General features: G+C 38.0%; 1 protein-coding gene across 4 annotated transcripts in view; it reads right to left on the bottom strand.

The window, feature by feature from the left end:
• The window catches only part of YAF2 (YY1 associated factor 2), a 65,667-nt gene that overhangs the window by 48,870 nt on the left and 291 nt on the right, over positions 1–16,506 (bottom strand). For 3 of the 4 annotated variants that reach the window (XM_027093482.1, XM_027093484.1, XM_027093483.1), the window contains exon 2: positions 16,064–16,189. In XM_027093482.1, the coding sequence (XP_026949283.1) occupies positions 16,064–16,189 (126 nt within the window). Of the gene's footprint in view, positions 1–14,214; positions 14,477–16,063; positions 16,190–16,506 lie in introns of those variants that run through there. The other variant, XM_027093485.1, reaches the window with a different exon arrangement.

Genomic DNA, 16,506 nt, shown 5'->3' with positions numbered 1-16,506 from the left:
TTTTTTTTTTTTTTTTTTTTTTTTGCGGTACGCGGGCCTCTCATCGCCGTGGCCTCTCCCGTTGCGGAGCACAGGCTCCGGACGCGCAGGCTCAGCGGTCATGGCTCCCCGCGTCCCCCGCATCGGCAGGCGGACTCTCAACCACTGCGCCACCAGGGAAGCCCCTGTGTAGCCATTTTAATACTGAAGATGGAAGAAAATAAGCAACATTTTCGGCATATTATGTTTTATTGTTTCAAGAAAGGTAAAAACGCAACTGAAACACACGAAAAAGATTTGTGCAGTTTTCTGAAGTTTCATGCTGGAGATTTCTCACTGGACGATGCTCCACGGTCAGGTAGACCAGTTGAAGTTGATCAAATCGAGACATTAATTGAGAACAATCAACGATATACCACGCGGGAAATAGCCAACATACTCAAAATATCCAAATTAAGCATTGAAAAACATTTGCACCAGCTTGGTTATGTTAATCGTTTTGATGTTTGGGTTCCACGTAAGTTAAGTGAAAAAAACCTTCCTGACTGTATTTCCACATGAGATTCTCTACTGAAACATAATGAAAACATTCCGTTTTGAAAACAAATTGTGACAGGCAATGAAAAGTGGATACTGTACAATCATGTGGAACAGAAGAGACTGTGGGGCAAGCGAAATGAACCACCACCAACCACACCAAAGGCTGGTCTTCATCCAAAGAAAGTGATGTTGTGTATATGGTGGGATTGGAAGGGAGTCCTCTAATATGAGCTCCTTCTGGAAAACCAAACAATTAATTCCAACAAGTACTGCTCCCAATTAGACCAAGTGAAAGCAGCACTCGACAAAGAGCGTCTGATATTAGTCAACAGAAAACGCATAGCCTTCCATCAGGATAACACAAGACTGTGTGTTTCTCTGACGACCAGGCAAAAACTGTTACAGCTTGGCTGAGAAGTTCTGATTCATCCGCCGTATTCACCAGACATGGCACCTTCAGATTTCCGTTTATTTCAGTCTTTACAAAATTCTCTTAATGCACAAAATTTCAATTCCCTGGAAGACTGTAAAAGGCACCTGGAACAGTTCTTTGCTCAAAAAGATAAAAATTTTTGGGAAGACAGAATTACGAAGTTGCCTGAAAAATGGCGGAAGGTAGTGGAACAAAAGGGTGAATATGTTGTTCAATAAAGTTCTTGGTAAAAATGAAAAACATGTCTTTTATTTTTACTTAAAAACCAAAGGCACTTTTTGGCCAACCCAATACACAAAAATAACAGCTAACAATACTCTGCATGTCAACAATTATGTCAACACGATAAGGAAATCAATCTTTTACTTTGCAGTTTCAAATTCTTTTTCTCACCTTTTCTGACCATATTAAAATTAATCTAACGAGATTCTAAGCCCTGTATTAATTTTCAAATCAATTCTTAATAACTATCTCTAAAACATAAGTGCATATTCTTGATGTAAAACATTTATTTTTAAACAAATTTATTTATTTTATTTTTATTTTGGCTGCACTGGATCTTTGTTGCTGCACGTGGGCTTTCTCTAGTTGCGGCAAGCGGGGGCTACTCTTCATTGCATTGCGTGGGCTTCTATTGCGGTGGCTTCTCTTGTTGCAGAGCATGGGCTCTAGGCATGCGGGCTTCAGTAGTTGTGACTTGCGGGCTCTAGAGCACAGGCTCAGTAGTTGTGGTGCACGGGCTTAGTTACTCCGTGGCATATGGGATCTTCCCGGACCAGGGATCAAACTCATGTCCCCTGCACTGGCAGGCAGATTCTTAACCACTGCGCCACCAGGGAAGTCCTGTAAAACTGATTTATAAAACAATGGCAAATTTTTCTAATATAATAAGTTTCAAATAGTCTAAGGTCAACAGTAATAGTGCAACCTACTGACTATATTCTAAATAATAACTTTGTTATTCAGCACTCATAAAATCTGAATTATGGATGTTAAGTTAAATGAACTTATACTTCTCAAAAGAGATAACCCACAAGTGGGCTTATTAGAGCTTGTCTAGCATGGCATTAAAAGGTCACAAAATTATTTTTTGCCTTAAAAAAAATCTGAATCATGGGGCTTCCCTGGTGGCGCAATGGTTGAGAGTCCGCCTGCCGATGCAGGGGACACGAGTTGGTGCCCCAGTCCGGGAAGATCCCACATGCTGGGCCCGTGAGCCATGGCCGCTGAGCCTGCGCGTCCAGAGCCTGTGCTCCGCAACGGGAGAGACCACAAGAGTGAGAAGCCCGCGTACCGCAAAAAAAAAAAAAAAAAAAAAAAAAAATCTGAAACATGGATCACATCAAATCCCATACACTCCACAATGACTACCACTTTACAGACCAAATATACTGTACAGTTTTATGAAAAGTGCTGTGATTTGCTTGGTTAGCTGACCTAATGCTATGATTCATTCCTTCTAAAAACAGAAGATAAGGACTTCTTCAAACTATACACGCTCCCTCACAATTAACTATGCAGTTTTCCAAGAAAGCATTCCAAGTTGTTGTACTTACCACTTAAAAAATTCTTGATACCAACATGGACCCAATTTTTTAAATTAATTCTATTAATTTCTATAACCAGGAGTTACCTGTAAAAGTAGAGGCTTGGTGATATTTAGATAAGAATGCTCTAGATCATTAGAGCACTCTTCCTTGAAACAAGTTAGTAACATAATTTTACTCATCTCCTGACCTACCATTATTAATCTCCTTTATTAGATATAATTTAGAACTGTTGTAACTACCATGGAAAGCTTAGTGCAAGCACTATGCAGGATTATAATCTTGTTACAATTTAAAATATAAATGTTAATGCAACACTTGTTAAAATAAACATTACACAGAATGCAAAGGAAAAATTAAGATTCTGATGAAAGTAAAAGCCATTTGCCATGGCCAACCACATCCCCTCCTTTTGAAAATATTCTCTTCCCTCTATTCCCATAACATTACACTCTCCTGGGCTTCTCACTCCCTACTTAATTTTTCTTTCTCCTCTGTTTCTTTCTTCATCTTTGTAGGATTCTCTTCTTCCACCACCACAAGGAAGTGATGATGTTTCTCAAGTTTCTGTCCTGGGTTCTCTTTTCTCATGCTGTTCTATCTATTCTCTCCTTGATCTGTCTCACTCCCATGGCTTCAATTTGGTCATGTATGCTGATGACAAACAAACATGTATTTATAGCCCTCATCTCCTTCCTAAGCTTAAGCCCCACATATCCAACTGCCTCATAGATCCCCCTTCTCAGATTTCTCTCAGATGCTTGAAATTCAACAAACCTAAAAGTGAACCACTACCTTCCCCAAAACCTGTCCTTCCTCTTGTTTCCGGTCAGTGACAAGTACCACCATTTACCTAGCTGCATAATTAAGCCAGAATCCTGGAATTTATCCTTGATTCTTCCCTCTCTAAAACCCAAATTCCTATCTCTCACAACCATATCCAACCATCCATCAAGTCCTATACATTTTCTACTAAACATATCTAGAATCCATTCACTTCTCTCTCCTACTGGCATTATCCTTGTTTGGGCCACTACTGTCTCTTGCCTAGACTACTGCAACAGCTTCCACCAAATGGTTTCTCTACCGCTAGTTAAGATTCAACACAATAATCACAACGTAGAATAAAATGCTACTTGCTGTGGTTTCAACTATGTATTGTGTCGATGACAAAAGAAAACATTTTTTAAACTGCTGAAAAAGTTGAGTATGAAGGTAATTTAGGTTGACACAAGTTCTTTTATGAAGTAAATGTGCATAATTAGACATACTCTACCCAACTCACAGGCCCATGAAATGAAATGATGTAAATGTTCCTTAAAAACAAGTGGAAAACAGTTTAAAGCAACAACAGAATCAGATAAATGATAAAGAGACTTTGCAGTTCGGTTAAGCATTGTCAGTACCTACGCAAGACACAAAGACAGACACTGGGATTTTTTATTAATATCATTTACAATTATTACCATTATTATTAACTAAAAATTATGTTAAGTTCCTTACATCATTTATCACATTTAATCATCACCACAAAGCCCTATGGTTAGATGACCATAAATGGCATGGTGGGGATTTAAACTAAAATGTGATTCTGGACCGGTCGCACTACTCTCAAGGAAATTACAGTTCAGGGAAGGAGAGAGAAACAAAATGAAATATTTTCAATACACTGTGTAAACATAATCATCACATTTTGCACAGAATGCTTTAAGAGTAATTGAAAGGGCATTCATTCTGGCCTATGGATAAAGAAATGCTTCTTGAGAGAGATGATGCCTTGAGCAATCATAAAGAGTAAGAAAGAAACTGTGGAGGATAAGAGAGTACAAAGCAGAGGAAATAATATAAACAAGACACTGTGGCCTAAAAAAGACCATGACCATGCCGTCTGACCATCCAACCTTGAAAGCAGACTTACTCTTTAACTCTGACAAATAGTTAAAAAAAAAACAAACAACGCTGCTTTTAACTATTCAATTCTTAAGTCTATATATACCGCTTACCACTATTACACTACCAAAGTACTTTCTAGATGTAAAGACTTTTACTGGTAAGGCCCAAATGTTTATGTGACAGTACACATCAGCTTAACACACACACACACACACACACACACACACACGAAGGGAAGAGAAGAAACAGGCAGAGAGGGAGGGAGGAAAGGAGGGTAAGAGGGTGAAAATATCCCTGAAGCAATTTGTGGAAGTATTATTTTTTAGTAGAAAACACTTCTTATGTTCTGGTTTTGTCAGTCACCCACTAGAATCCACACATTTGACAATAGGGACTGTTATATATGGAAGTCTATTAATATATTACCACTCATGTATTTCACTGTTTCAGCTAATATTTTTTGAGGACTTACTGTATGCCAGGCACTGTGCCAAGTACTTTACAAGAATTATCTCATTTAATCCTCACAACACTTGGTTGTTATTATCATCTCCATTTTACAACTGAAAGAACTGAGGCTCAAAGTTAGTAACTTTCACAAGTTCACACAGCCAGTAAGTGGTGAGACTAATATATAAGCACAAATAGTTGAGCTCCAGAATCAAAACTCTTCACCACTATACTACATAATTGCAAGCAACTCATAAATATAGACATTCTTTTCTTTTTTCTGCTTTCCATTATCATGAGTACACATAAAAATTAAAAACAAATACACAGTGGAAAAATAAAACTAGATATATTTTCCTGCACTAAAAACATGTATAATGAAATCCTACATAAGTGGAAGATGGCAAGACTACAATTAAAATGTAAATTACCAAGGAATATTACAGAAAAGTGCTGTGTGAATCAGAGACATTAAGTTGGCAACAAGGGAATACTGAGCAAAATTGATAACCACATTCATATAGATGATGAAATAGCCTTAAGTTTTATCAAAAAGTACAATTTGATGACATTATGAATTTAAAATATTTTTCATCTGTAAGTTGTACTGCTCATTACTTATCAATGATTATAGAGCCCTGGGCCTTATCAGCCTTGGTCTTAAAAAAGAAAGCAAAATGTCTAAGAAGATGGGTGAGAAAAAAGGAAAGGAACAGGGAAGGAGGGAGAAAGAAAAAAGGCTTTTCAAAGGGAAAAGCTTCAAATCTCCCCACCATTATACAAAACTCATTATTAGCTCTTCCCTTTGAAATGTGAGGCTAAGAATTAGTCACACAATTAATCCAGCCTGTGCTGAGCAGAATTTGAGTGGTAGAAGGCTAAATGGACGGAACAGGGCAATGATTCTCAAAAAAAAGGTTTTAATAGCAAAACTCATTTAGGAAATAAAAATTAAGAGAAATCCTAACAAATAAAATGTATAAGAGCATAGATGATCTGGCTGAAGTGGAGTGTGGGAACACAAAGTCCCACTTGTTTGCTCCCATTGGCAGCCACTGAGATAATTTCAGGAGATCTCGGGGCTCCAAAGAGCACAATTCAAAACCTCTGGGCCCTTTTGAGGGAAGGACAGCTCTCTCTATGCCAAGAAACCTGTTACTTGATTCTTACTGGCAAACCCATCTCCTCCTTACTCCCTTATTTCCTGCAACTTGCTCTCTCTCAAGAGGCTTCCCAAAGCTGGCCCTGAAAGAACAGTACGGCTAAAGGAATGGATGGCCGTGCGTTCAATGCTGTGCTAACATCTCTCTGGCCTGAGAGATGTTATGATGGTGGGCATTCTTATTTTCCTCCTTACACTTTAGTATCTTCAATGAACATGCAACACTTTTATCATCAGAAAAAGAGTTATTATCTTAAAGAAATAAATAATTCTATCCCCCATGCCCAGGTTACTTACGTTCACACTTGAAACTACTACTTTATTAAGATTTACCTAAAACAGGGAAGATTTTCTAGTAAATAAAGGAATGAGAACATTTTAGAAAGTAGGCTAGGAGACTCTGGGCCCTGGGTAGACAAAAAGTAAATAAAAAAAGGATGGAGAAAGATGAAAAAAGGACCAAAACAACTTTGCCTACTTTACAAATACACATAGAGCTCTACTTCCTGAGCAACTACTTCTCTGGCATTGAATATAATCTACTTGCTGCTGTTTTAGGTTGATCATTGCTAGTATATACTATAAAGGATGATATTGTGTAAAAGAACCCTGATCAGACTATAAATTATGTAAAGGTGAAGTGATTTAGCTCATGTCTAAAAACTGTCAGAGAACTGTACAAATTTTTTATCATACACACACATTCACATACACTCAAATTTGTAATTTGTTATACTATCAGAGATTCTTAGAATTTATATCACAAATAAAAGAGGGAAATAATATTTACTGGGATTTTTCTCCTAAGAAATACTATGATATCAAAGAAGTCAAGATATACACAATAAACGTTATTGTAAAAGACATCAAAATGAAGTTTGACATTTTAACTTCAAAAATATTTCTTAAAATAGAGAAAACAACTGACCGTCATTTTGTTTTTCATTCAGTATAGCGCTAGCCCAGATTTTAACATAAGTTCTTATATCAGTTGTAAGTAGTAGGTTTAATGTTAGAAGTTCTCAAGATGTACAGCACTAGATGCAGGTATGATGAAATTTACAAGAAGAAATCCTTAAGAAGTTACTTGCTACAAATTTGAATGCTACCACAGCAAGGTAATAAAAAGGACTTAGAAATCCAAACATTTGAATCTAGCACTAACCAACTATTGACCTTGAACAGCTCAATCTTTCCAGGCCTGTTTTCTTACTTGTCAAGAGGCTACTAAGCTAGAGCCATGAGTTCCAACAAATAGAAAAGACCTCACCCAGCAGATTGCTATGCATTACCTGGCAGTTCTCTAAGACTGCAGGACAGCAAGAATCCTCCAGAGTTGAAAATCCCAGAGGAAAGGGTTTGGAAACAATAGTGGCCTCAACAATTTCAAAAGTTTAAATAATAACATCTCTACCCCATACCCCTCAAGATCTTCCCCCTGAAAATTATCTTATCTCTACCACTAAGGTTTCAAGAAATAAAAAATAGCCTCTCTCAGAAAATGACTAAACACTTTGGAAGCTCTTAAAAGGTTCCTTCCAGCTCTAAAATTCTCAGTAATTCTGTAAATTTCCATAATAAACAACATTACAGAACAAAATGCCTACTGAATCTTCTTTTTTTCTTTTTTTTTTTTTTTGAGGTACGTGGGCCTTTCACTGTCGCGGCCTCTCCCGTCGCGGAGCACAGGCTCCGGACGTGCAGGCTCAGCGGCCATGGCTCACGGGCTGAGCCGCTCAGCGGCTTGTGGTGTCCTCCCGGACCGGGGCACGAACCCGTGTCCCCTGCATCGGCAGGTGGACTCTCAACCACTGCGCCACCAGGGAAGCCCCCCTACTGAATCTTTTAAAACAGACGATTATCAACCACAGGTCATATATAACAAAAGGTAGAGATTTTAGCAATCATGAAAGCCAATAAATACTGTTAAGTGTTCAGTAAATATTTGTTAAATGAATAATTTAGTTTCAAAGTCACGATGACATAATAATATTTTACACACTTGTAAAACCACTAACATTACAAGTTATAAAAGATAATTATTTAAGGAAAATGTGTCTTTAAAAAAAAAAACACCTAAGGTTTCATTGAATGAAAACTTGATACCCCACAGAATGCTAATCTTTCTACCAAAGTATGTTGGCCAGATATCCAACCTTGAAGGAAAGAGGAATAAGCAAAGAAACCTAGAATAAGCGTGTGCAGAATTCTAGAATTTTGTTCACTTCTGATAATTTATTTCCAATAATTCACACATGTATATAGGAGGGTTCTTTTCCAAATAATGACTTAACCTGTATCAAAATTCCAACTTTTTCAAAGCTTATTGAAAAAAAAATAATAACTTCCTTTCTAATACCTATATTCCTCTTTCAACAAAACTTTACTGAACACCTATTATTTCCCAGGCACTTGGTTAAACATCTTCGAAAAAGATAATGAAAAACTCATATTCCTCTTAAGAAGCTCATAACGAGAGTAAATGCATACATCTAACAGAACCATAGTATGCTAAATGATAGAATAAAGGTAAGCATCACAAATTGACTTTGAGGAACTAATTCCAGGAAGAGAATACAGCCATCCTCCTCTCTCTCTGGCTAATTTGTCCCATTGAGAGAGAATACTCAGCTTCATAAGAAAGACAAAATCAACTCTGGGTTTATGAGGAAATGCTGAAGTTAGATAGAGATCACAATCAGAGATATCAACAAAAAACACAAAGGAATGCAAGTTTGGGATGGGCTTAGGAGAATGTCACAGGGACTAAATATGTGAGCTGGATCTTGAAGAATAAGCAGTTAACGAGCAAGGCAAAATAACAAATTCTAGAAAGATATCAATGACTAATCTTTTTAGCTTGACTGAACAATTAGAAATAATAAAGAAGCACAAGATGAGGGAAAATTCTTTTTTCAACGTCTGCCTATTTCTATAGTTATATAGGTGTCTGCTAATTTGTACAATTGATTTATCTTTGAAAGTAACATGTTCATAGATAACATAATACTGTCTCAATCATAAGGTAAAAATTACTTCCATTTGAATTATAATTAAATTTAATTCATCCCATTAATTTTAAATTCAGTGTAGTTCAAACAAATGCAAAATCTGAATTCTAAACTATTTTTCAATTAAACAATCACAAATACTACAAATCTATGTTTAGTATATTTTAGTTTTTGATAGGCTCTTGACATCAACTATTTTAACTTTAAATATCATTTAACAGAGAACCCACAATTTAATCGAGTAATAAAATATATTTCATAATATGCTGTACTCTTTCATGACTTCAGTAGTTTAGGAGAAATACTTCTCATTTTCAGCTATACTAAGTAAATTTCAGTAATCTAAATAACAAGACCTAAAGAAAATGTTGTGAGGTAATAAATACACAATTTTCCAAAGTTATACCTTAAAAATGCTAAGGTATTCATGTACAATGTCATCCTTGAAATAATGCTACAACATGAAACTTATATAATGTTATATGTCAATACAAAAAAATGATAAAGCTAAAAATGTTCTAAAACTGGGATAAAAGTTTTATTTTCTCTTGTACACATACATGCTTTTGAGAATGTGTATAAGAATAAAATATGGTAAGACGTGCTAAGTTCTTTATGTTTTTATTTAATCTTCAAAATAATCAAATATTGTGTTATAAAAATACTATTCCCGTGTTTAAATACTCAGAATCACTCATCTCAGTTACTCATCTAACTATAAAAATTGTGCTTTTAATCAAATAACACAGTATCAAAATATGAAGCAAAATTGTGAAAATAAAAATAATGCTGAATCAATAAATACCTACAAATTATGGACAAAATAATCTGGTAATATTGTTACAAATATAATCGCAAAAGTTATTGGAGGGCTTCCCTGGTGGTGCAGTGGTTGAGAGTCTGCCTGCCGATGCAGGGGACACGGGTTCGTGCCCCCGTCCGGGAAGATCCCACATGCCGCGGAGCGGCTGGGCCCGTGAGCCATGGCCGCTGAGCCTGAGCATCCGGAGCCTGTGCTCCACAACGGAAGAGGCCACAGCAGTGAGAGGCCCACGTACCGCAAAAAAAAAAAAAAAGGCTGCCAACATCAAATACTACTGAGGTGACATGGAAAGAAGACTGAGATTAGGTCCCTGAGTTTAACAACTAGGTCACTAGGTTATATCAGAGCTCTCACTCAACAAAGGATAAAGGAAAGGGAAAGAATGCCTGCCGAAGTAAACCTGCTGTATACAGAAACCAAAGCTAATAAGACTCTATGCCAATAGTGTATAAACTTTTTGCTCTCAGGAACTCTTTATACTCTCAAAAGTTAAAAGAGCTTTTGTTTATCTAGGTCTTATCTAAATCAAGAAATAAATTACTATATCAAAAATAAAAACTGAGAAAAAAACTTAAATATACATTATTTCATTTTTAAAAAATCATATTTTAATATAAATAATATACTTTTATGAGAAAACTCTATATTTTCCAAAACAAAGATAACTTTGTGTGAAGAGTTGTAATTGTATATTTTTAGCTTAGCGGTACTCAACTACCCAGCTTAATGGAAGACATCTGGATTGTCATATCTCCTTCTGCATTCAATTTGTTGCAATGTGTTGTTTTGTTTCAAGAATATGAAGAAAATCTCGACTCCCACAACTATGTAGTTGAAAAAGGGAGGAGTATTTTAATAGGCTTTTCAGATAATTGTGGATATTCTTCTTTGATACTAAATAAAAGCACAACAAAGAGCTGTTTCTCAAACGTTAGCTGCATGTGAAATCTGGAAGCACGTCAATGAAGTTTTCATAGTGTTCCCTTAAAATCCATTGGTTTATTTTACACTTTGAGTGGATTATCTATGCATGGTTTTGTAACATCATACATTGGTTACTGGGAAATACTGGTTTACTGAGTGATGCAAATTCCAAATGTTGACAAACCACATAATAAAATATCAGAAATTACATTCATTGATATAACCATCTGATCTCATCTTTAAACTACTAGGAGGCTCTTAAGCTCACTGTAGTGGTTACAAGTTTTCAAAAATTCTGATTTTCACTTGAAAGCTCAATTTTTATCATTGGCAACAAATATTATCAATTGTTTTCTCCGAAGTGACAAACTTACTGTGTTCATTTTTGAGAAAACTGCTAAATATCCAAGTCTGAATAACCAGTTTGCCAGGCATTCTCTCAAATAAAAATAGCGTTCTATGAAAAAAGCTAGTTCTGCTCAAAACTCAAACAACTACAAACAACTCCAACTGCTCTCTCGCGACTCACCCACACTAGTTTGGTATGCAGCAGGAGTGCTTTACTTGTACTTCCCAGTTCATCAGACAGAATATTAAAGAAGACACAAGACTTGCTAAAATTAGTCATTTTTACTGCTTCATGAACAATATTCTTAAGTGAAACTAGCATTATTTTTACTGCATGTGCATGGTGGTGAAGATTACGATGAATATAGCAATGTGGTGCCACTGCTTTGATTTATGCTAAAGAGCCAGCAGTTTTACTCACCATTGCCTCTGTACCACCTCCTCAAGTGTCAACACAGTGAAAAAGGCAAATAACATCTTAGTATGATTATGAACTCCCTAAAAGGTCCTCAGGGACCCTCAGGGTTCATCAGATCACACTTTGAAAACCACTACTATCCAAATACTAATCACTTTCAAAATTTCTCTTAAACAATGAACCCGTGTGACTACTCTAACCCAAGATGTAGAGAGAAAAACAAACCAACCAACCTCCTAGAATAAGGAGTCTCTGAACAACACCTGTGTGGTAGCTGGAAAGGCTCCTCAGGTAAGGGAGGCTCAGAACTCTGCATTCTGAAAAACAGACTGACTGAGATGGTCCGCAATTCTTTTCTCACATTCCCACACCAAGGGTCTAGGAGAATCTGCCAAGCCTCAAATTAGAAGACAGAAAGCAAGTATGACAAGACAACGATGATACTGGAAAAGAGTTTTATCAGATGATAACTGGTTTAATTTCCTTCAAAATGTGAATTTTATATTGTTTACTTCCATTTTATAGAAGCTGAAATAACTCATTCTTTTTAACAACAGTCAGATCCTAACCATAATACTTGTTCAATTATAAACACTATTTCTTTTAACAAGAAAATTTCACCTCTTCAGCTCACACATAAAGATTTGCTAATACTACCTCATGTACAGAGTTGGTTACAATTCAAAGTGTTTCTGAATTCACAGCAAATCATAAAATTTTACAGAAGAAACAAACATCTATTTTGCCCACCACTGTATGTCTAGTACCTAGCTCAGCCCTCGTACAAAGTAAGACGTTCAATAAAAACTGCTGAATGTTGAAGTGGTTGAAATGAGACAAGAATTCACTGCCAGACTCCTAGTATAACACCCAGTACTCTTGCTAATATGTGAAATCTTTCTCATCGTTCTCTAACATAACATCTCTGAGAAACCTAAAGGGACTACTACAATTTATCCTGAGAAAATATAACATTACCTGTTACGCTTGAAATTACATTTGAAAGCCTGCTCTGGACTAGGTGTTTTATGGGTTCTCATTTAGATCACAGTTCAAAACCAAAACAAATAGCTCTAACATTTTCATTTTTAACTATCTGCGATCTGAATTAAGCATTAATTTCTATTTCTATATGAAGTGGCAATAAGATACTAGTCTAACTCAATACATTGATTGTACTACCCTCACACACACTATACTAAATATTTCTTTTTCTCTGATGATTCAGAATGGTTCTTGATTTCTTAAAGTTTCTTAGGTTTATATTTGAGACACTTACTGCGTTAAAAGAATTTCAAATATAAAGATGAAGGAAATTGTGTAGTACCTTTGAAAATAATTGTCACTGTAACTTTTTCATTTTTACATTTTTCCTGTCAGTTTGACATTTATCATTGATTCTTTCACAAAAGCACATTGTAGAAAACTTCACTTTTGAACTATCTAGTTATTTAGATTCTAGATTTTAAAAAAGATTAGTGAAATTTAAACTAATTAAGGCCAGCAAGTACAAAATTAAAATTCAATCAGAGAAATGGCATACACTTAAAGAATATAATTTATCAATTTAGGAATTGAAGCTACTTCAAATCACATTTCATTTTGAAATACTGCTATCAATATAACCTCATTTCATTCCATACAGTTATTCTGCAGAAGAACATGACCTACCAGGGATATTGCCAAAGGAAAAGGTCATCTGTTGCAATATAAAGGATTTGAATCAGATATCCTTTAAACAAAAAAGACTGTCAGAAAGACTTTAAAGGGAGGTCATGGGGCTTCCCTGGTGGCGCAGTGGTTGAGAGTCCGCCTGCCGACGCAGGGGACACGGGTTTGTGCCCTGGTCCGGGAAGAGCCCACATGCCGCGGAGCGGCTAGGCCCGTGAGCCATGGCCGCTGAGCCTGCGCGTCCAGAGCCTGTGCTCCGCAACGGAGGCCACAGCAGTGACTGGCCCGCGTACCACAAAAAAAAAAAAAGGGAGGTCACGGACTCCATCTTCTCTGGAGGTTTAAAAAGAAGATTTTTCAAATTTCTGGGATTGGCTTAGACTTGGCCTCACATTTGGTGACTAAGACAAAATCAGTTCAAAGGTGAGTCTGACCCAAGGGATTCGAGTCCTGTTTGTCAGTCACAAAAACAAGTAATTAGCAAACTGCATCCCTGGGCTCTGCAGCTATCCAGTCCCTGCTTTAGTAATTGCCAACCTTATTCTTGAAATTACCCTAACTGCTAATTAACATGTCAGTCGTAGAGAATTATTTCTTCTAACTACTGAAACTTTTGCTTCTCCAGTGTTATGTAGCCCTTTAATCCTGTTTTTCTAATATTACCAGAGAGACAAATATTTTGTGGTGCAATCAATATCTGCCCTATTAACAGTGCCCTGTTCCATTGTTCTACCCAAACATGGATTCCACTCTGAATTTCAGAAACAACGGGAGAAAAATAACAGGTAACAGAGAAATTAGAGCTCTTAGGTTTAACTTAGGGCCAAAATCAAAAGAGAAGAGACAAATTCAGAGAGAGGAAGGAAGAAGCTGAGAGGGTCGTAGTGTAGAACACTTACTTTTAGGAACAGAGTGTCCCTTAGACTTCTGGTGAGTTGCCCAGAGCCTCTTCAGTTTCAATCCAAATGACAATGCTTCTCTGAGTCCTTCTCAAGTAATGTTTCCACCACTAAAAATTGGATCTATAAGAGCTCAGATGTACTGGTAAGAAATGTCAGGGGCCCCCATGTGGGCCTCAAGCCTCTTTTAAACTAGGCCCACTTCTCTGTCCTGGGCCAACTCCCCTGTGCACTATATTCCTTCTTCTTCCAGGTGCCAGGTATTCGGCCTGTTTCTTCTCTTCTGAGCTGCCACCACCTACTCTATTTCTCAGGGTTCCTCTAACCCCAAGACTGGCTGTGGAGTAGGACACCAGCTTCCCCCCTTCCTTGCTGTCCCTGCAAATAAACATACAGGCTCTTCTAGTTTCAGTATTTTTCTAGTGGCTACAAGAAAATAGAGAGGGAACAACAAAAAGCAACAATATCGCACCAGAGATTAAGATTATAAAAACTGTCTCCACATTAAAGTTCCTGCCTTTTCTGAAAATTGCTTATTGAGCGTTTAAAAAAGTACAAAGTACTAACATAGATATACAAATATAATCTAAGCCAAATCCAACCTTATATAGACTTAGAGATACAAAGATACTCTGCTTTTCAAAATACTTAAATCACGGGTCCAAAAATAGTTACCACATTCATTTTAGCAAATGGTACTTTTTTCTTTTTAGCATGTTCTGTTATATTCCCTTGAATTTAGCAGCTGTTTGAAAATTTTCTTTTTAAAGGACATGATTAAAATATTTAATATATTTTATCCAATGTAATGAGAATTAATATACGAAAAGCATATTGTGGTTTACAAAAAGACAGGTATGTCAAAAGCTGCTAGCTTCACTCAGCAAATCTTAAAATTTCAAGTTTTGACAACCATTTATGTGTTCACATTTAAAAATTTAATAAAATGCTGTAAATGGTGTTTAAAAATCTGGGTATCTCATTTTTAGGAATCTAACTCCTACTGAATATATTTATTCCTCTGTTACTATTGTATAGCCCTTTTTAAAAACAACAGTATAACGCATTAGTATTCTCATGATAATCCAGTTTCTAACAGACTTTAATCAAGAGTATATGCCATCTAAATATTAGGCCATAAATCACAGTAACTAAGTGCTGGCAGATCAAGAATGCCACAGACTTTGAATTTCCTGAATGATTTTCTTTATCCACTTAATACACTTAAGTGGTTTTTTAAAAGACTCTTATCATACTGTAAGCTTACAATAAAATAAAGACTGAAAATAAGCAGAGATCATTTTATCTCATTTGTATAGTCTAACAGATTGCCATCTAATCAAACTAAAGATATTCAGACACTTTCAGAAAAAATGTGTCCCTGTGACTGGGCTCACCTCCAACTATTTATTTATACAATATTAGAGGACCTGGGATTAAAAACACTACACAAACCCCTGATCTGACCCTTCCAAACGTCTATGTAAAAAAAAAAGGAAGCTTAATCTGTTGTGGATTCTATAATCAGATACTTTTTTGAGGAACGACATTAAATTACATCTTTCGCTCCTAAAGAGGATTTCATCGTTTTTCTTTGATTCCTGCACACTAACACAACAATGCAGCCAACGTTATTACATCCGGACTGTGTGGTGGGGAAGGGGTGGGGGGCGGGGGGGCATTACACCCAGCGACACGAATTAAATCGCAGTAGCTAATGCCTCCCTTAAACAATTTATTCTCTCTTGGCAGCAAAAACCGTTCCAGCCTCTTCAATTACCCCTCACCGCAAAGCATCGCTTGGGTCGCGATCAATCTGACCCAGTTCCTATCGCGGCCACCACCTCAGGCTCGCCTCCGCCCGCCGGGTCTGCCAGTGTCACGGGAGGGGGCGGCGGCCGCAGGGGCGTCCTCGGCGCCGCGAGCCGGTGGGCAGGCGCCGCGCGGGGCAAGCCCGGGACTCACCGGGTGGAGGTGCCCTTCCGCACATCGCACATCATGCACTTGAAGGCCTCGGCGCTGTTCCGGAAGGTGCAGACGCTACAGTCCCAGTAACCCTCATCCGAGGACGGCTTCGGCTGCCGCTTCGGCCTGCAGGACACAACCCGGACACGACGCGGCGCGGGGTCACCAGCGGGCCGCGCCCGGGCCCCGCGGCCGCCCCCGCCTCGCCCCCCGCCCCAGTCCCGCGACCCCAGCCCTGCAGGCCCCCAGTGCGCCAGGCTCCGGCTCGAAGGGGGAAGGGAGTCAGGAAGGCGGGGGCGTGAGCGCGGCCGCTGCCGCAACAGCAGCCGCCGCCGCCGCCGCCGTCGCCGCCACCGCCGCTCGGACACCCCGAGCTGCCGCTCCGGCCGCCGCCATCGCGACTCCATTGTGGGGCGGCCGGCGCCGGCCCCTCACGCGGCAGC

This window comes from Aethalodelphis obliquidens, unplaced genomic scaffold, assembly GCF_003676395.1.
Source record: "Aethalodelphis obliquidens isolate GAN/ISIS:26980383/991018 unplaced genomic scaffold, ASM367639v1 scaffold84, whole genome shotgun sequence".
Lineage (NCBI taxonomy): Eukaryota > Metazoa > Chordata > Mammalia > Artiodactyla > Delphinidae > Aethalodelphis > Aethalodelphis obliquidens.
The sequence above is the reverse complement of the archived record's forward strand: the minus strand, read 5'-3'. Positions and strand labels throughout refer to the sequence as shown.